The 22,642-nt window shown below is 37.6% G+C and overlaps 1 protein-coding gene across 7 annotated transcripts in view; it reads right to left on the minus strand.

Annotated features, from left to right (window-relative positions):
* The window catches only part of LOC115439909 (roquin-1), a 95,256-nt gene that overhangs the window by 13,110 nt on the left and 59,504 nt on the right, over positions 1-22,642 (minus strand). For 6 of the 7 annotated variants that reach the window (XM_037443823.1, XM_030163976.2, XM_030163975.2 and 3 more), the window contains exons 10-14: positions 18,883-19,021; positions 11,192-11,625; positions 4,898-4,961; positions 3,780-3,976; positions 1,151-1,269 (exon numbers count right to left, since the gene is read on the minus strand). In XM_037443823.1, the coding sequence (XP_037299720.1) occupies positions 1,151-1,269; positions 3,780-3,976; positions 4,898-4,961; positions 11,192-11,625; positions 18,883-19,021 (953 nt within the window). The remainder of the gene's footprint in view (positions 1-1,150; positions 1,270-3,779; positions 3,977-4,897; positions 4,962-11,191; positions 11,626-18,882; positions 19,022-22,642) is intronic. The other variant, XM_030163974.2, reaches the window with a different exon arrangement.

Genomic DNA, 22,642 nt, shown 5'->3' on the forward strand with positions numbered 1-22,642 from the left:
CAATTAAGAGTGGTAGTAACACTGATCGTCTTACGCATGAGTCGGTCCGGGCGTGCTGTCGAACAGATCACAATCAGTACATGCTCATTATTAATATAACATCACTGACATTAAATTTACTGAATATATGTATCTTACTTTGGCCTTGGTCCCGGAAAACTGTCATAAAAAAAATTGGTAAGCATAATATGTTCAGCAACAGACGCTCCGGCTGTCAAGCTATAGGCTGAGATTTATAACTTTTACAAAGGCTAAGGTAGAGTCAAAAAAACTACTGAGAATTTTCCCGAATCGAGAGATATTTTTTTGTAAAAACTGTGATAAAATTGATAATAATTAAGGAAATTACTTGACTCCAATAAATCCCAATTGTTTTTATGACTGCTACTTAGTCAAGTCGACGATGGCTTTATACATCTCAGCCTCGGTAAGCATATGCTTAGCAAAGGAATATGTGAATAATTGTTACTTTTCTAGTACTAGAGCGCGCATATAAGGCGTTGAGAGCCTCCTATACACATTTACAATAACTTTATTTTTATAAGTCTATTGTACTCATCAATTACAATTCAAACACATCTTTCGTATCCGAAGTCCAGCCTAAATAATCTTGACAAATTTATACAACGATACTAGAGTAACTAATGTGATTAAATTAGTATATTACATTTGATGTTCCAAAATGCAAAACTCCCTACTTTACCCAAAACATATCTAGTGAATCTACCACTCCCTATATGTAGCAATAGACATATATTAAAGTGAACAACCAAATAGTTTCATCTGTGACCCCACCCTAAGTAAAATTTTGATGAACGTGAATGAAATCAAAGCTTTTGTCAGAGAGCAGACGAGGCGGGACCGCGACGCACGGCTGACGCAGACTACGTGTACAATATATTAACTAGTATACTAAAGCTCTCCCACCCGCTCCACTGTTTGACCAAAGCTTTAAAATAATGCTACAGTTATTAGTGGGAAACTATCGCGAGTTATATACATGTATAATGCAATGTTTAGCTCGACATAAATATTATCAATACTTATTAAATCGATAAGAAACGAATCAATTTTGCCATTGTACCGTTATGGTACACAATAGCAAGTTATTTCACTGTCAAAATGTATTGTAAGTTTATAGTGTACTTACGTCAGAGCCGCCGTGGATGCGCTTGACTCCGCCGATTCCCCACGCGCTGGACTCGTGGTCGCTGCTGATCGGCGTGAACGTGGCCGCCTTGAGGGCCTCGCGCATCTCTTCTTGAATTGCTGTGAAGATGCGCACGAGTTAGTTTATAAAACAAACATACATCAAGCTCTTTTTCCCAAGGGGTATGCAGAGGTGCAACCAGGACACCCCTTTTTACGCCATTTGTGTTCCGTCCCATGATGTGATAGGGGGCGAGCCTATCGCGATATCGGACACAAATTCCAGACTCAGGGCTGATACTGAGCAGAAAATCCAATTTCAATTTGTCAGACCCGATAGTTTTGCTGCGCAAGAAATATAAATATGCCACCGAGGCAGGCAGTAAGTTTTTGTAAGGTGCGACGGACTTAGTCATATTGTAATGGTGATTGTGGACTTCGTCACATGTGTCTATAAGTGATCTGGTGATCGCCCACTCGGCATGGGTTTGAAGTGCCATAGTGGTAAGTCACTGCATCGTCAATTTAGAAGCGTCTTTTGAAGAATATTAACAATCATCATAGGATACCTACTGATTTAGTTACTGGCAAATGGTTTTATAGTAGATTGACAAGCGACCGACCCGCCTGATAAGCGGTGGCCACCACCTTATAGACTTGTATGAATGTTAAAACAGGTAAACCGGTTCTGCCAGTGTTGGTAAAGATTTTGGGTATTTTTTACCTCATATATCAAGTAGACAATCAAAGTTGCAATTATAATGCGTCAACAATTGATAAAATTACTTATTGTTACTATTAGATTTATATCACATATTTAACCACGGACATTTTTAACTAGGAAATGAAATATAAAACAGCACAGGGTAAACCAAAGTACCAAGCCTGTGCCGGCAGGTAAGTGGAGATAAAAAGGTATTTTTTTTTCTAATTAATATTATCAAAGCGAAGTTATGAAAATGTTTCGATGTTTGTTAGAAGTAAGCAAAGAAACAGATTTTACAATTTGGATGAAAATTTGCACAGGGGTAGACTACGGCCTAGACTAACACATAGGCTACTTAATATCCCAGTAATTTGCTGCAATGAGAAACAATGAAATTTTCTCATCACATTTTATAAGTATATGGCGTTGGCGTCTTGAAGGTGGAAGATATGAATCGGTACAATGTATTTGCAGCAGGAAAGGCCTTTCACGCGGGCAAAGTCGCGGACAACACTTCGTATATTAATAATAATAGTTTATTTCCAGAAAAATATAAATGAACGGTTACAGATGTTTGACACCACATGATATAGTGCTAAATATTTCGAACTATAGATGCCCTGGCATCCAAACTAAATCCTACATCTTACAGTAAGCGGGGAAGCTTACTCTAAGATGTAGGGTGTAGGATGTCTGAAGAAGTATCGTGACACTGTTATAGAATCTATTAATATTTTATTATATTTGGGTGGCTCACAGCTATCGAGCCACTGCAAATATTTTTTACAATTACTTTATCTTATCGTCTTGAAATCTATATATTTTAACAGAGACTTTTCCGCCCTCACACCCACCACTTCAACTCCTGTGAGCCAGGATCAGCAATGGCACGCATTTTATGATACCGAGCAGGGAAGCTCGGCGAGTCTCAAGAAAAACTAATTTGTTATTATCCCGCAACGAAATTAATCAAATAGAAAAATAAGGAGGACGTGGAAATATAAATTGTCCACTCCAGAGCAATGCGGGTGACAAAATCATGATGTAAGTAGACGATTCAATCTCAAGGATAGGGACGTTTACAACTAGAAAAGCTAGTTATAAAGCACCACGGATGAAATTAAAAGAAAGCGTCCTATTTATTTATTTATTTATTTATTATTATTAATCAAGTAACACAGACTCATTTGGGGTTAGTAACACAATACTTATATTTATATTAGTAAGATAATTATGAGGCGATAAATAATAATGCGTCCACTACTGCTCCCCTCATATCGGAGCATGCCTCCTGCAGCAGTGATTCACGTAGGCACAGTCTAGCCTATTTGCAAACATGTTCAATATGCTATTGGTGCTGACCCTCACCCTGCGCACCAGTGACCCACAACGTTTGCGCATCGTGGCGTAAAAGCAATCTACGCGTGCCTCTGCAAACATCCCTGATGCACTGCAGTATCGCGGCAACCCCAACAGCACTCTGAACGCGTTATTATATTGTACACGAAGGGCGTTATAAGCCTATCACATGAGCTGTTAGATTTGATTAATACTAAAAGATCATGAGATTTGATACAAATATGTTAACTCATAGCGGCGATAGCCTAGTTGGTTGTGGAACGAACTGCCGAGATGAATGTCCGCAGGTTCAAATCCCAAGGGCACACACCTCTGACTTTTATAAAAAATTATATGTGCATTCTTTGTGGATTATCGCTTGCATTAACGGTGAACATCGTGAGGAAACCGGCATACCTGAGAAATTTTCTATTAGGAATTTTCGAGGGTGTGCGAAGTCTACCAATCCGCACTAGGCCAGCGTGGTGGACTAAGGCCTAATCCCTCTCAGTAGTAGAGGAGGCCCGTGCCCAACAGTGGGACAGTAAGTATATAATACAGGGCGTATATTATTATGTTAACTCACGTTCATCGTAGGAGAATCTGCTGACGTTTCGTGTGACGGGCACGTACACGCTCGGGACGGGGACTTGCACAGGCACCGGCTCAGCCACAGGGTACACCGGCGAGTACTCGATGCGTCGGAATCCCACGTTGTAGTTATAGTTGGTGTTGTTCGGGTCATATATGCCTTGGGGCGCGTGGATTATTCCCGAAGAGTAGCTGGAAATAATAATCAGAAAAGTCGCTTAGACTTTTGTTTAGGTAGGATAATAGACCTCGTTAGTATATTATGTTAGACTGCCTCGGTGGCCATGTTTTGTAGAACCTCTTGTTCTAATATATATTTAAAAATTAAAAACATAAATGTCTTATGTCAACTCATGTAAAAAACAAGTGCTCAATGATAAAAAAACATTCTCTGAATTTATCCGTATTTTTCATTTCACGTATAGTATTTCATTATTTTTACTATAAATCGTTATCATGTCAGTTATTCTGCAGACTCCATTATTCGTATCAATAGATACATCACCATGGTCGAATTCCGGGTCGGGCAAAGTGATATTTAGGTTTATCTGTTTAGTATCAGCCCGGAGTCTGGAATTTGCGTCCGATATGGCGATAGGCTCGCCCCCTATCACATCATGGGACGGAAGATACGAGGCGAAAAGTAAGCGTCCTGGTTGCGCCTCTGCATACGCCTTCAGGGATAAAAGTTTGATGTATGTTTGAATTACTATAAAGAGACTGCCGCCGCCCTTTCAAAAGCGATCTAATAGCATTAAAAAAATAAAGCCTATATTGTCAATAAATTTTTGATATCCCGAAAGATAACATGTCAACAAACGAAACATTCTATAGACCATTGTTTTAATATTTTGCCAATAAATATATATATATTTTTTAAAGAGAATATAAAGTAAGAAAAGTGAATGTTAATAAATATTTATAAATTTTACGTACTGTTTTTGGCGATAGCTCCTAAATTTCCAAAACGCAACTTTTTTATATGCAGGCACACCAAAATGAGTCTAATACACCTGATGGTAAGCGGAGTCGCTATCCGGGCGGCTATAAAATACATCCTACCAAGTAACTTCACCGCACGATACTTTAAGATAGAAAATTTAAAATACTTACGATGACTGCACGTCCATGCTTTCCGGAGGAGGCTCCGACATGACAGTCTGAATGTGTTGCACCGCTGTAAAAACAATAAAAAGATCAGAAATGCTTTAAAAACATGAATATATCTTCCCCGTTCATGAACTATCACAATAATGTTTAAGTATTTGTATTTATTGATACAATTCTAAGAATCAAGTAGCGTGAAATCGCTGCGTCTGACTACTCGTAGTTCGAACTAGGCGACAGTGCCTCTGCAATACGAAGTAACATTAATTAGTTGGGAACTTGTAGTTCTCGGCTTCGATTGTTAGGTGAATTTGCTGCGATTTATCATTTATATCCGGAAACTTTAACGTATCACACATTGATGGGTCAATATGTAACATGAATTAAAATTCACATTTTGAACAAAGAATATTTGTATTAATTTTTTAATTTACTGAGAAACCATTTTCTCATATGTTAGAGTCCGCCTGGGTAGGTACCACCGCAATGTCTATTTCTGCCGCCAAGCAGTAGTGTGTAATCACTGTTGTGTTCCGGTTTGAAGGATATCATTGTAGCCAGAGTAACTACAGGACATAATGAGACTTAACATCTCATGTCTCAGGATTGCGAACGCAGTGGAATACTAAACAATAAGGTGTTGGATAGTGTTTCTATTGTTTACGGGCGGTGTTATCGCTTACCATCAGGCGCACGGTAATAACGTCTCGTCATTAAAAAAAATAATAAAAAAAAGAAAAAAACATATAGTTCTTTGATAAATAACACGTAGGGTGATATTAGGAAGTTGCTATCCTTCAAATGCTTAAATCAAACACACTGCTGATTAGCCATTATATAAACAAACCAGCGGCGATACCTATAAATAATATATTAGAAAACTAACAGTAAACATGTACAATAATTAGGGGGCGTCCATAAATTACGTGAGATGTTTAAGGGGGGAGGGGGTCGAGCCCATTCTCACGCATTTTTTTTCTGATTGAAACACAAAATAATTATATTATTTTGGTCCATTTAATCCATATTGTACATGCATAATATTTAATCTTACGCGTAATCGTAATACGATTAAGATCATTCACTAATCTGTTCAAAAGATAATAATTTCATTCATACTTCGACGTTACACATCTACTGATTGTCAAACCATCATATTTGTTTTATATCATACCAGAAGCATTTTTTTTCTTTTTACAATAACAATCCAACGCGTTTACATAAGAAACCCACATTTTGAAAAATCTCACGTGAGATTGGGGATTCGGGAAGGGGGTAGAATATGATCTCACGACATCTCACCAGGGGGGAGGGTGAGGAAGGTAGGGACAAGATTTAAAAAACACCTCACGTAATGTATGGATGCGCCCTTAAAAAGAAAAATATTAATATCATATTACCGTGTCCATACCTTAATGATTTTTAATCGACTTCGAAAAAGTGGGAGGTTATCAATTCAACGTGTATTTATTTTTTTAAATAGGATCGTTTATAATGATAGAGCAATTAGCATGTCTTCTTTGTACCGTTATTTATGATCCTAAGGATAAAATCCATAATGTATGGGGCGAAGACTTAACAGTACAACGGCTACAAAATTATGGCTGTTAGAATAGCGCAACAGTAAGCCATGCAGGGAAACACATTACTGTCATTATGAATTAACAAATCCGATCGCGTGTCGACGACTTTTAGCGTTCGAAACGGAAAACCTTTTCACGAATTTGTGGAATAATTCGACAGAACAGTCGATGCGACCGTCGCAACGTGTACGGGCTGTCAGCTGTATGTAATTAACAGTTACTGACAAGAGCCGGAACTCGATGGCGCTGGGTGCAAACATTTAAATAAAGCCGAGTGAATAACAATGCACATCGTCGCATATCAAACGTTAAATAGAACACATTTTCGAACCATGCTCTATATACTTCCAGAGTTTTTATTCCAAATGTGCGACCAGTAGCGAGATGTGAAATTTTCTGAAACGGAACCTGACACATATAATTAATAATGTGCATGAATCATCATCATCATCATCATCTCAGCCACAGGAAGTCCACTGCTGAACATAGGCCTCCCCCAAGGATCTCCACGTCGACCTGTTGGAAGCGGCCTGCATCCAGCGACTTCCTGCGCCCTTAGCCAGATCGTCCGTCCACCTTGTAGGCGGGCGTCCGACATATCGCTTGCCTGTACGTGGCCTCCACTCTAGAACCATATGCATGAATGGCTGCAAATCGTTCTAGTGATAATTAGACTCTACATAAAAGGAAGTCGACAGGAATCAGGTTATATGGTAAAGACTCGGTCGCCACTGGTAAAGACTACATACAGAATGCTCGTTGATACAATAATTTCATCGGACCCTGTACAGAGCTCATCTTTTACCGACTGTGCCGGTCTTCGCGCGTGGACTGACATTGCTATGTATCTGGTAATAAACCGACAGTTCCTGAAATTTAAACCGCTAATTACTAGACTGCACTGTACGGGTTTTGTTTCAATGTATACATATTGTCCCGACAGCCGAATTCTTGTAAATTAATGTAACATTATAGGTAACAATACGTGCGAGGATTTTCATACAGTTTAGCGCGAAAATTATTTTCTATTCCGTTAAACATGGAATGTTTGAAACTCGGATCTGTTTTGACTGAATTTATTTGAAAATTGCCCGTTCGGAGTAAAACTGACATGATCGACTACAATAGACTAGTGTTTGAATATTTTAAATTCTGCCTGCAGTAACATTTCGTTAAATTAATATATATTTTTTGGTATTTACTTAAATATTTTATTATGGAAGTGCTGTATATTATGTAAATGCTAAATTTCGAATTACTTATGTATGTATAATGTTAAAATGGCGTATAAGAGCGTATACAGCAATGTGATAATAAAATAAACTAACAGAGGAAGTATTCAATAAAATAAAAGTCTGCCAGAATGGAATAGAGAGAAGCGTAACAGAAGTCAGTAGAAGGGTAAGAGTGAAATTAGACATAATCAAAAGCAAAACAAAATTCAGGAATATATAAACAACTGAAATGGCGATGGGCAGGTCACATGTTGAGAGAACAAAAAAAATAGACTAAAATACTATCTGCATGGTACCCAAGACATGAGAAAAGAGGTAGAGGTAGACAGACAAAGAGATGGAAAAATGTAGCGGGTCCAATGTGGACGCGAATACAGCAATGTAAAACACTACGAACATTTGTACGACTACTTCGCCCCACAATAATATTAATTTTACAGCATTTCATAATATTTACTCAGTACAAATTAAAATTTAAGTTAAATTAGAATGTGAAAGTGTTCTTTTGTTAACCTTGCTCTAATCTCTGTCAATACTATTGATATATGTATCAATAGTATTGACAGAGATTAGAGCAAGGTAAAACAAAACTACGCAAAAATATCAAACACTCAACAAATAATGTAAGCCAATTTTTAGAAAAATCGATTTTACAAAGAATTTCATTCGTTTTTAATACTTCAGTATCTAGGCGAAAAAGATCCTGTATAGGCATTGTAAGAAATTAACTGCATAATGTCCATATCCAATAAATTTTCTAATAATACGCGTGTAGGTACTGAAGACACTCTTATTACTACCTTTTGCTCGCGACTACGCCCGCGTAAAGAAGTTTTCTAAGATAAAGGTCCCGCTGTATATTAAACAGAAAGCCTATAGCCTTCCCAGCATTTTAAACTGTCTCCATACCAAATTTCATAAAAATCAGTTCAGTTGATTTTGAGAAAATCGATAACATACAGACAGACAGAAAAGGAGACTTTGTTTTATAATATTATGACGTATATACGTCATTACCGTTGTTTCGCAAATGCATTTATTAACCAAATAAGAAAAACAAAAAAAAAACAAAACCAGCTTTTGTAAAGGTAACACGAAGTAAACAAAATTTCCTCAACATAACGCAACCAATTTAACAGGAAACAAAACGAAGACAAACGTAATCAAATCTAAAAAGGAAGCCGGTAGGAATCGGGTTGTACGGACGTCTCGCCACTGACATACGTCATGTGCTTTTCGTAATGTAAAATATTTTTAATTCCGTCACGGGCAAAACCATTAAATAAACTTTAGATTGTAAAAAAAAATATTACGAAAGTGAACCATTAACGAACCATAGCCTAAGTCAAAATAAGTAAGAATTAAATGATAAACTATCTACATTAGCTGTTGAACTGACAGCCAATTAAAAATGACTAGAAACTGTGAAACTGGATCTAAATGTAAATAAATACCATGACAAAACTTCTGAGTAGTCAATGTTTTGTAACAAAATTGTTTACGAAAACATTGTAGGTATAAATAAAACTGGCGCAGTAAACATTTAATAATCTCTGTGAAATAGAAATACAACAAAGGAAAAATAACTAATTAATTGAAACGAAACAAAGGAACGCGATTGATTAATTAATTGTTAGATATTAGATTAACCATCGATTATATGGTTAACTGATCAAATTTAATATCGGTCATTTTCAATAGCTCGCTACGTTACAGTCGAACACATCAATATTGCAATGTTATCAAGTGGATAACATTGCAATATTGATGTGTTTGACTGTTACGTAGCGAGCTATGTAAAAGTTAAGTTAATGCTTTTAATATCTACTCCTTAGTCTATTTACCGTATCACGAAATAACTAATCTATTCGATTCGTGCAAATGGCTATGATCGTGGATCAAATATGACTCCAAGAGGCTTATGATCTGTGATAAGCTCAAAATGGTTACTATATAATCTATATATAATATAGATCCATATGAAAATGCTCAATCGGCCACAATAAGGCTAATTTATATAAATGTATCTCTATTTCCCCTGGTCATCGCATCACGCGTGAAAGGATGGAACAATAATTTCGATTTTTTTTGTGTTAATTATTCTCAGGAGGTTCTACAAAAAATTAAGGAAGTTGAGCGGAACATTAAAAAATCGAATGACAATATTAATTTTACATAACTGTCAACGATTGGCAGAAAGCGCGCTGCAAATGTCATTTAACACAAATGGATCGGTTGTGTAGCATAAGGCATTACAATAATCAACACTTTGTTTAAGAATAATATTCTTTTTTAAATATTATAACAATTTATATTCACTATGAATATTATAGTGAATACAGGACAAAGTCTGTCAGTTCTGCTAGTCTATAAAATAAATAAATGTTTAGCTGACGCATTTTAAGCTTTACATTATTTTCTTAATTTTCTATTGTGTTATTTATTTATTAATTAGATCTTGTAACATATTTGCAATATATCGAAGTATTTAACCGTGGGTAAAGGATTCCTTTCGTATGCAAAACCAAACCGAAATTCCTGAGTTTTCGTAACATACTCATGTACATAATATGTACATTTCCTATTTCAATATTAAATTGTAATTACTTTATCAACAATGTATGAAAGTACTACATTATGTATACTCGTATACACATACAATTTGTGACTACCTGCATCGATTGGTCAAACTTTGGTGCTGAAATGTCACAAAACAATAAACGCCCACCCTATGCGGGTTCGCGTATAAACGTATTAGTTACATTAGAAACTTCCAAATGCAACAGTCGAACTTTGGTCGATCCCAAATAAAACATAGGCGAGTTCCAAACCAGTCCTTTAATGGCGAATATGCCAGCTAAATGGAAATACAGGGAGGTTATGTTGCTAACATTTGATTAGAATCAGTCATTCTGCTTCGTTCACTGGTCACTCGCGTGCAGCTAGTGCTAACTTATATAAGGACATTATATAAGGCAGAAGTGACTCCGCTGCACCTGGTAAGTACATTGATGTCCAAAATATGTAATGCCGGATAGCGGGAAACGTAGCGTTCCGCGCTGGTCGCCACAATTAAACTGGCCTATGTTCAACAGTTAATAAAATATATGGGGGTATCCTCGGTTAGTACTTAGTATATCATTTAGTCGTCTACTTCGGTCACTTATACCCAAAATTAAAGTCAAGAGGACGTATTATATATAAACCTTAATTAAAAAACCTTGGAAACAGGAATGCACTACTTCTATAATGGTTTAAAATAAGCGAGATAATTAGTAGAAATACAGCTTGCAATAAATATTGAATATGACGAATGGCGATCGCATATACAGTCTATATTTGACATTTGAACCAGAAATTAAACCCGCAGTCACTGAAGACATAATAACGGCACGTTTGGTCATAAGGGGTCATGCTTCGTATAAGAATTAGCTTGACAAGCAGTTTTTACCAAAAAAAAAAGTAGTGATTAAAGTACTTACATTGTGAATTGTAGGTGTCCATATGCTGGACGATCGACTGCCCAATCGGCTGCGGCTGACTCTGTGGTTGCATCGGATACGGGTTGAACAGCTGCGGCACCAGTTGTATGGGCTGCGGCATCGACTGCATGCCGCCCGAGACGTTATTGGGCATGCCGCTTGGCACGCTGCTCACATTGGGGATGCCGCTCGGCAAGTTGTTTACATTGCCTAATCCTCCAGATACGCTGTTCGTGCTGGCCATGCCTGGTCCGTTATTGAGAGGCACGCCACCGCCGTGGATGCCGGAGACGACCGGGACGCCGCCCACGCCCGACATGCTCGGAACCCCGGAGCCGGGTGGCGGCATCATGTTGGTCACGGTAGGCACGCCACCCACGCTGCCGACGCCAGAAATGAACCCGTAATGCCCATTTGATGAAATCATACGGACTCTGCACAAAGTAACATGCTAAGTAAGCATATTAAATATTACCATCCACAAATTTTGTTCATATGATATGCCACTGCAGGTAAAATGGTAGGTTGCGAATTAAGTGATTGACCGCTTTACTTTGCTGGCCGGGCGTAAAGTCTGAGCGAGCGGTATTTGCATGTTGAAAAGCTGTACACAGCAAGCTTTTACCTCACAAATACAAATATACACACACATTGATAGCAACTCATTGGGACGCTTCGGAGTGCAGTTTGCATCGTTCATATATAACGGATTTGACAAACATATCTAGTTAGCCAGAATTGGAATACCAATAAGTTATAAAGATTCACATATTTTAATGTTTGTGTACAACATGAAAATATGTGGTTTGTAGTTTAATCATAGAAATTTATGGGCAATGCATTTTCTTTGAATTCACAAAGATAGCAACTATGAGCTGATGGGAGTTTCGCTACTGTATCATGGAAGCTGTATACTTTATATAAAAATATATTCTTTTTACCATCTCGTCACTTCAAATTATACGGTAAAATATTATTTAACAGTTAAAAATTCTAAGTGCTTTCAAATACACCAGCCAATAACTCATTAACATCACACCTATTTGATAATAAATCGATTTTTATAAATAGCTAATCATTATTTCTTCAATCACTGCTACCATTTACGGAAACAAAATAATATGAAAAAGATCAAAACATTAAAATAATTGATTAAAGGTCCAACGCTTAATATAGTGTGAAGAATTAAACAGGCAGGTAAACGCAGCGCGTGCCAGTATTTTAATGGAGTTGACGGCAACAACTGACGGTGGGCGGGGGTTGTTAATCGCCGCGTCAACCGAGACAAAGAGCGTCGTAAGAAAAGTCCCGCGGAAGCTTTAAGGCTGCTTTATACAGAGTCATTTTGACATCGCATTACTAAATTAAACCACATACTTATCTACTTGGAAATAACACTTACAATAAGTTACTTGAGCCGTGGATGTAAAAAAAAAAAGGGCAAGTTTCGAACACAATAAATGTTAATAAAAAGTAATTTTAATTTTACGCGCCCTAAAGCCACTACTACTACTCTAAGAACATTATTATCATTATCATACTTTCAGTCAGAAATACACCCACGAACACGCCATATTCACATTAAACTACAAAATGATAAAAAAATCGGAAAACTAAAACCATGATTTTTCGTGAAAATATTAGTTATTAATTAATGATATTCGGCACAATGTCAACAAAGGTGAAGACGTGTATGTGGTTTTATTTAGTAACGCAATGTCAAAATGTCCCTGTATATGCACTGTTTGAATTGTTTGTAAAGTACACGTCACGCACATATAAAAGTTTTTCTGTTTAAAACTTTCGCTAAATATTTTCTCGGGATGAAAAGTCTATGTCCTTCCCAGGGTCTCAAACTATCTCCATACCAAGTTTAATGGAAATCAGTTTGCTACTAAAGGTGACAAATACTTAAAACGATAAGCATTTGATTAATTAAATTTCTGAATTGCGTAAAATATATTTTACTTTATAAACTATTTAATATTGTAGTACATCTGTGATACTTCGACAAAAGTATGATTTGAATACTATAACACTAATACTTTAATATTATTTTTTCGAATAGCGATTAAAAAGTTTTGATAAAAAGTAAATAACAAATACGCAAAAAATTATCCGCTAAATGACTCAGCATTATTGATACAAACTTTCTGCAACCCTGTACTAAATATTTGCAAAAAACAAAATTCCTCAATCGCAACTATGAAGCAAAAGCGTCACGTTATGCAGCCAGCCATCGCCCAATAACCTCAATTCTCGTATACAAAATAGTATGAAGTGAAAACTCCCAAAAACGAAATTCCGTACCTAATTCAACGCGATTTGACTTTGAGCTTGTTACGCAGGCTCCGAACGGATAAACGCGAGCCGTGACCATGTACAGGCGTTCCTTTCCAGTCCGTTGCTCAGGCATACCACTAGTGCCTTGCTTTAAGCCGAAATGCAGCGTTTCGAACATGCAAGCGGACATAACGTGGTAGTCTCGTAAATGTTTTCAATATATAGGTGGATTTTTGAGATGGGGAATAATGGGTACCTTAACCGTTATAGTTACAACAAAACTTTCTTAGGAGACTGTCTATAATTTTATAAGATATTTAAATCTGCATTTACAGATTTTTAAAAATATGTACAGATGGCAAGAAAATTGACAATTTATGTCAACACTTTTTTTATGCCGATCAATTTTGCTCCGCATTTTGATTGTCTATTATCAAAACTGTAATTTATTACCTTAAATAGACTCTCGAAATTCAGTACTTTGGTTCGATTTCAAAGTTCATAAATTATCCATTTTCTTGCAGACTGTAAATTTATTTCAAAATCTGTACACCGATCTTAATGTCTTCTATTAAGAAAGTTTTCTTATGCCTATAGCGATTAAATTAGCCCGCCCATCTCGAAAATCCACCATGTACCTACTTATATGTGACAACGCGAAAGATCATAATATAACAGTGTTTAAAGCAGTACACATTTTTGTTGTTTAAATTTTGAATGGATTGCATTATAGAAAAAACTATCTCATAAAACGCTAGCCAATCACGACTTTATCGTAACAGTAATATATATTTAGTACATTCATCATCATCATCAGCCGCAGGATGTCCACGGCTGAACATGGTCTCCCCCAAAGATATGCAGATCAACCTGTTGATAGCGGTCCGCATCCAGCGACCTCCAGCTATACGTACTTTTATTAGGTCATCTGTCCACGTCGTGAGTGGACGTCCGACGCTGCGTTTGCCAGTACGTGGCCATACATTATTATTGTATTAATAAAAATAAATAGTAATATCAGCCCTGTATTATATACTTGCCCACTGTTGAGCACGGGCCTCCTCTACTAATGAGAGGGATTAGGCCTTAGTCCACCACGCTGGCCCAGTGCGGATTGGTAGACTTCACACACCTTCGAAATTCCTATAGAGAACTACTCAGATGTGCAGGTTTCCTCACGATCCGCCCTGCGGAATGGGGGCGTTTGGAGAATTCCACCACGGTATCCCCTGCCTGTCGTAAGAGGCGACTAATAGGGGCCACGAAGGGGGTCGTCGGCGGGCAGCAGGGGGCTGTCCACCCTAGTGCATTATTGTACATTTTTGCACATCTTTCGGTTGACCCCCCCGATGAACGGCAGTGTGTTGTTGGCCTCATACAGCCGTAGACGCCGAGGGCGTCCTTCGGTGCGCGGGGGCTTCTAAGCCCCCCCCCTATAGGAGACGGGCCGCAAGGCGGCACCGCGCAGGGGCGGCTGCAGACGAAGACTGAGACACTTCGTCAGAGGAAGCCCGCAGCCGTCCCTAATGCGCCGAAGAGGGCCACCGCGGAGTTTTAGCTGGTAGGCCGTGCATAGGTTAGCTGTACATAGGGTTAGGGACTCGGCCTGGCGGTCGGCCGAAGGTCGTCATCAAATCTGGGCGACTCAACGCCGGGCCGTAAGGCACGTTTACCCCAGCATAACCGTTCAGTCGCCCCCCACGAAGGCTGGGCGGTAGTAATAAGGGACTTTCTCCGCGAAAAGAAAAAAAAAAACAAAAAAAAAGGTTTCCTCACGATGTTTTCCTTCACCGTTAAAGCGAACGATAAAGTCACAAAAAATACACACATGATTTTAGAAAAGTCAGAGGTGTGTGTCCTTGGGATTTGAACCTGCGGACATTCGTCTTGGCAGTCCGTTCCACACCCAACTAGGCTATCGCCGCTTCATTATTGTATTATATAAAAATAATAAAGTACATTATTGTAATTTATTCCACATCTACTAATAGTTGACACGAAACGCGGTGTTCGATGATCGCTTTGTTTAGATTTTCAGCATAACCATCGCGTGCCGTCAAGAGCTGATTGCAAATGATAGCTGTCCATTCAGACATGTTAAATGTTACCGGTGCATCGATAACATGGGTAAACTATAATTAGTTATTGAATATTCAGACAGCGTCAGTGGCGTAGTTGTGTTGTAAGACTGCCGTGGTGAGGGCGCGGCAGGTTGATCCCGGACAGTTTTAGAGATTTTGTTTTTCTATCAGATATGAGTTGGGATTAGATCTCGTAAATGGCAATAGGCCCGTTATTGTATGTGTCTACATAGTTGGGGAAATTTGGGTGTGATAACACCTCTGCCAATCTCTGAAATGTGATAAAGGCGAAATGCTGTATGTAATGTATATATTGTACCTATTTATGTATATGGGATGATATTTTGAGACGAAGCAGTAAAGGCAGTAATCACCACAACCACCACCACTCCGCCCTATGGATTCTACCACGGTATCCTCTGCCTGTCGTAACGGGCGACTATTAGGTGCCATCGGGGGGTCGTCGGCGGGCGGCAGGGGGCGTAGTGTACGTTGTACATATTTCGCACATTGTGGTGACCCTGGGATGGACGGCAGCGTGGAAGGTGTCATGCTGCCGTTGACGCTGAGAGCGTTCTTCGGTTGCACGGGAGCCCCGACTTAGGAGACATTAGCCTTGAGACACTTCCGTCAGAGGACGCCCGTAGCCGTCCCTAATGCGCCGAAGAGGGCCTCCGCGGAGTTTTAGTTAGTATGCCGTGCATTGTATATAAGACTCGGCCTGGTGGTCGCCTGAAGGTAATTACCAAATCCGGCCGGCTCAACGCCGGGTCGTAAGGCACGGTGACCTGAACATAACCCCCCGGTCACCCACCATGAAGGTTGGGCGTCTCCCGGTTCGTAGTCGCTTCTCCAGAACTTTCCATCCCAAAGGCCAGCAGTTCTACGAGCTATGTGCCCTGCCCACTGCCGCTTGAGTTTCACAACTCTAAGAGCTATGGCGGTTAATTTGGTTCTCTTGCGGATCTCCTCATTTCTGATTCGATCTCGCAGGGAAACTCCGAGGATAGAACTCTCCATTGCCCTCTTGGTGATATTCAGCCTTTTGATAAGGCCCATAGTGAGCGACCACGCCTCCGTTCCATATTTTATCACTGGCAACACACACTGGTCAAAGACTCGTCTTGAGACACTGCGGTATTCGGGTCGAGAAGATGTGTCGGAGCTTCCCGAACGCTGCCTTGAATCGATTGGAATCAATTTTTTTTTGTAAGTTACAAATTTTGTTGCAGACTGTACCCATTTTTAAATCTGTGACTTCAGATCTTCAGGTTTTCAAAAATGATGGACTGTCTCGTAAAAAAGTTTCTTATACCTGCAGTGGTTTAGGTGGCAGCTCTAACGACCATCTCAAAAATCGACCCTATACTAATATGTACTTAGAGGATAAAAATATTTTCTTTTATTTAAAGTTTTTTTTCTATAGCATAGCAATGTGACTCCACTGCACCTGATGGTAAGTTCATTATTATAAAAAAAAAAAAAAAAAATTCACGTCGAATTGATAACCTCCTCCTTTTTTTGAAGTCGGTTAAAAACCTATTTACTGTCCGTAATGGCACACACGCAAAACACGTAGTGCGTGTTCCGTCCCATGATGTGATAAGGGGCGAGCTCACACACACACACCATCACGCATTTATCCCCGAAGGGGTATGCAGAGGTGCAACCAGGGCACCCACTTTTCGCCAAGCGTGTTCCGTCCCAGGATGTAATAGGGGGCGAGCCTATCGCCATATCGGGCACAAATTCCACTCAGAGCTGATATTGAGCAGAAAAACCCAAATATCACTTTGCCCGATCCGGGATTCGAACCCAGGACCTCAGAGCGCTGCCGTACCGCGCATGCAGTACAACTAAGCCACCGAGGCAGTATCGTATAAGGGGCGAGCTTATCGTATAAATTCTAGGATTCGGCCTAATACTGAAAAGAAAAACCCACTATCACTTTGTCCCAGCCGGGATTCGAACCCGGAACTTCAGAGCGGACGTTGTTAAACGCATATATGCTAACGCGGCACCGACGCCTTCGAGAGGTTATTTATTTTATGTACTGCTTTATATTGCAAGGTCATCGTAAATAATCAAATTACTATTCCCTCTCGTGTTATATTTCAAATATCAAACATAAAACCAAATAAATATGATTCCAATTTGTTAATTAAATGTACAACATTATAAATGTGTACCCGCACAACTTTTTAAAGTTATTGAACCTTGAAAATCGTACCAAAGCTCACAAATCGCGAGTATATTTGCAATATTCGATTATATTAATAATAGATGTACATTAAAATTGATAATTAAATAAAGAACAAACCATTAACACTTATTATCTCAATGAAGTTGCGGAGTGAGGGTACATTGAAATCGATACGAGCCGCCCGACACGATGGTAAATGACAAGCCTGCCTATAAATAGTAACAATGACCACTAAACATCGAATCTATAATGGCTTGTGCCACGTATTGAAGATGCACGTGCGTACTTAACGTGTAAAAATTTTATAAATATCTAGAATGTTCGAGGGTGAACTGATCTATCTTATTGATACTTAACTCCCAGTGGCTAATTTAAAATTGTTTTTATAATAAAACACACTTATGCATGTCAAAATATTCTCATATTCATCTTGATTTTCAATTTCTCGGCAAAGTAACCCCCATTACGACGTATACTCAATTATAACTTTAAAATGTCAAACAGCAAGATAATTTTATATCGCGGTAGTTATATTTACGGCGGCATGCCTGATTACATGATGTGTATTGAATTAAACTGTAATGTGCAAATCGATAATTTAACTATAGCAAATTTCTAATTTAATTATAATAATATAAATAAAAATTCGCAAAAATGTATATACAATAGTCCCATTTAAAAAAAAAAACACATTCGCTTGTCGATGACAACGAGCATCAATTCAGAGCAACGCGATTCCTATTCAAACTGTTCACAACATTCACCCACACAATAAAAAAAAGTTCATCAGCTTAAAATAAAATTCGCCGAAATTCCAATAAATAACTAGCATTTGCACAAGCATATGCTGTAATAACGAAAAACTGTAAGAAAAATAACGACAATCTTAAATAAAAGTACAAATTTTAACTTATCCGAAAATTGAACGTAACTTTGAAACTACCCACATTTAAAAATGGCACTACACTTGGCGTATTCGTCGAATTATTTGCGCCTTTTGGGCAAAGTAATGTTGACTTTGTGTTCTTTACGTATAAAGTTTTTATTTTATTGGCTAAATAACGCAAGTATTTGAGCAAAAACGACAAGTGTAGGGTCCGCAAAAAAAATAATATATTACGTACCTTTCTAGCTCGTCATCAGGGTGGCCGTAGGCGCAGGAGTTGCCGCGGGGGCAGTAGGCACGGGAGGTGGCATCACGGCACATCGACATCTTGTACTTGTGGGTCGGGGTAGTTACTGCAGACTGGCTCGTAGACTGACCTGGACAAGGACCGGACGTTGAGCAGACGCGACCACTCTTCGCGGCGAACTCGGAGCAAATGCGCTTTTGGCCGGTGGGACAGCCCTCATACAGGATGGAGGCGAGATTATTTCACCTTTCCTTGTTACACTACCGTGAGGCTGAAAGAGACGCGTGCACGATGCACCTGCGTCTCGAACTCCGTGCAGCGAACGGACCAATCGCTGCACAGAATATGCACGTCGGCCGACAGGATGCGTTGCCAACGTAAGTTAAACGTTACAAAAAAAAAACCGGAACTTGCTTTAATATAGTCATAATTATAAACAACGCATTTCACTTTAATATGAATAACAAAATGATACTAAATAAAATAAAAAGTCCCTTATGTATGGAATATCTTTTAATTATTATAAACATGTTCAAAGAGAAATTGTCATAAAGCATACGTTTTCTTTGTTTCAAAAACAATTCCATTGCGAAAAGTACAAGCCGGTCCCTCATGCTTACCTAATACGATTAGCCTTTGAAACGGAGTTAATTTATTTAAGTTTATTAAAATATAATTATCATTACTTTGATCATTCATATTTCAACTTATATAAATTGAGTTCCGCTGCAAGTCAAACGATAGACACACAATTAAGAACGTATAATTACAAAACTTGGCGAGGCATTATATGCGTTCGTGATCCCGAGATATATGAGATGATAGTTAAGTAACACCAGCTACAATATCTTTTAAAACACACAAATATATATATATATATATATATATATATATATATATATATATATATATATATATATATATATATATATATATATATATATATTACAGCTTAATGGCAAAAATAGATAATACAATGGCATATTTCCTAACATTTGTCCTATAATTATTTCTTATGTATACGCGAATGTTAGACATTAAAATTAAACTATTATTTTTGGGGACTACTTGACCACGAAGGCTACATACAGTCTTCGAAACGTCGGGGTATAAAAATCCGGAAAATAATTTAAGTTTGTCCTATAAATTCAAAGATTAGAAAGGAAAGTAACTTATTTAAATTATTTTAGTAGTTTACACTAAATTAATATTTTAAATAAAACACAAACTCGATTTACTTCACATTATTCAACGCGTAAAAGAGTGTGTAAAACTGATACGAATTTGTCTTAATCCTTTTGCAAGTCTTGACTCAATCCATTCACGAATTAAATCATATTTCACAGAGCATTGTATTTACATCTCGTTACGTTTTGGAAAATAATTATGAATGCACTAGTCCAGGCCTACATCTAATTTTTTACATTATATTAATTATAGCTAGAATTAGTATATCGTAAAGTGCGCTGTAATTTTGTCAATATGTATTTTACATCAGCACAAAGTGAGAATCATTAGTTCAATTTGAAATATTAATATAAATCATAGTAGATGTATTTCGGGTGACCGATGAAATTATTATTGTCCAACACTGTGATGATCTATAAATGCTATAGATTCTTGGTGGTAGGCGTTTTGCGATCAAAACGACTTTAGTAATTTCACATTTACTAACATTACTAAATAACTGCCAGCTTTGGTTACTCAGGCAAGACGATAATATCTTATTAGCAGCCCCAAAGCAGTTTATCGTTTGTGACCGCGATGATTCGAGAAAGTTTTGAATATATCCTGTTTTCTGCACGGTTTCAATACTCGCTCAGCCCTGCACCCAACTTTTCATATGTTAGCAAAACTGAGAAGTGTTCTAAAGTTCATAAAATCCGATTCCGTTTCTTAAAAAATTGTGGGTTTGCAATATTTTGCTTAAGATCTAATAATGCATGATCCTTTGCGATCGAGTCGCTTACCTTTATTAATTATTAACGCCAGGAATTCAAATAAAGATAACTGCGCCTTAATTTCAAGAAGATCGTATAAGATTGTATTAATGAATTTGAGCTAGGACTGATATGGACTCAACATTTGGGACACTAGATATGATATCTCGGCTTCCTAGTCTTTGTAATATTATCAAAGCTGGTGTTGTAAAGCATATTTGTGGTCTTAATTTTGGAACATGGGTAGGATAGGTATAGTTTTAACGGATACTTCTGTTCGTCTTCAGATTTTAAAGTTCTATTTAAGCAATTTTGATCTAGGCTTGAGAACATTCTTGTTCTGCATTACTTAGTACCCTTGAGCGGTCAAAATGTGTGAGAAGGATTATGAATGTGGAATCGGCGAGAGGTGCATCAAGATCGTAGCGTGTGGCGCTCTAACGTACCTAACCCTATGGGATTATGCCGTGCGTATGCAAGTATAGGTTCAGAGCATTGAATACATCCGAAATATCTGCACTACATCTCAGCATGTTTAAATGCTGAGGTCGGAACGATCTAAGCATTTAAACATTATATATACGACCAATCGATAAAATTGCCACAAGCTGTTGCGTTTCCAGTCGATGGACGTCGCGGTCGTTTAAAAATTTAAAATTCGAAATCACTGAATAACTCATGCATTACTAAAGAACCTGCGAAATTCGATGGGTATGTTTAAATATAAAAAAAAGAGTCAAAAGCAATAATAAAGGATTTTTGAATTTAGATGGGTATATTTATTAAAAAAAATAGCCAAAATAAATAAAAAAAGGATATTCGAATTTGGATGGCTATATCTATTAAAAAAATAGCCATAGAAATACTAAAGGATATTTGTACTTAAAAAATAACCAAAAGAAATAATCTGAACTGTTACCATTAAAAATAATATATTTTGAGATATTTTTTGTCGGCAGTTGAATATTTCTATGCGTTAATTATTGTTACAATAAACGTTATACATTATCCGGGATTGAGAAGTATATTAATTACTTGTAATTAAAATACTTAATTGAAAATATAGAGATACACACATTTGGCATTCGCATTTCAATTACTTCATACAAATGTAACATGATTGGTATTTCAAATACAGGACGCTGAAGTATTTTGCAATTAATGTTCCAAATAATTATAGCTTTAAAATATATTGTGACATAAATACATTTAGCGATGTAATTCGTAAGTGCGTTCTGCAGTACATAATTATTAATTCCTCAACAAGAGGCTGTGTGAAAGTACATTTAAATATCTAGTGTTGATGAAAAGTAATTCTACTTTTACTGATTAATAGACTGGGCTGGATTTGTTCTGTTCTATTGTTATTGTTATTTTATGATTTGGTGTATACTCAAACGTATTTCGAATTTCGTATTCAAAATACATGCGAGATAGTAATTTATTTAAAGCAAACGATGCATTTTGTTCAACAATGATTATCACAGCGTTAGTTCACAAGGGTCCAATCAAGGCAAGCTTTAGTTCAATACGGTTACAATAGTCCATCCATAAATACACATTCTGTTGCATTCTAACAATACAATGGAATTCACAAATTAGCATCAAAACGCGGCAATCGTCCGCGCGGTTAGTAAATCTGACCGATATGTACCATATATATGTAGTCAATAGTAAATACTACATATCTAACTACACGTTACGGTATTTGTTACAAGCGATGTTCGTAAATCTCGACGTTTTTTTTTTGTGTTTCTCTAGTGTTTCTATAATAGTTTGCTTTAGTGATTACTAAAGAGTGAGGTGGGGCG

The sequence above is a fragment of the Manduca sexta genome, chromosome 27 (assembly GCF_014839805.1).
Source record: "Manduca sexta isolate Smith_Timp_Sample1 chromosome 27, JHU_Msex_v1.0, whole genome shotgun sequence".
Lineage (NCBI taxonomy): Eukaryota > Metazoa > Arthropoda > Insecta > Lepidoptera > Sphingidae > Manduca > Manduca sexta.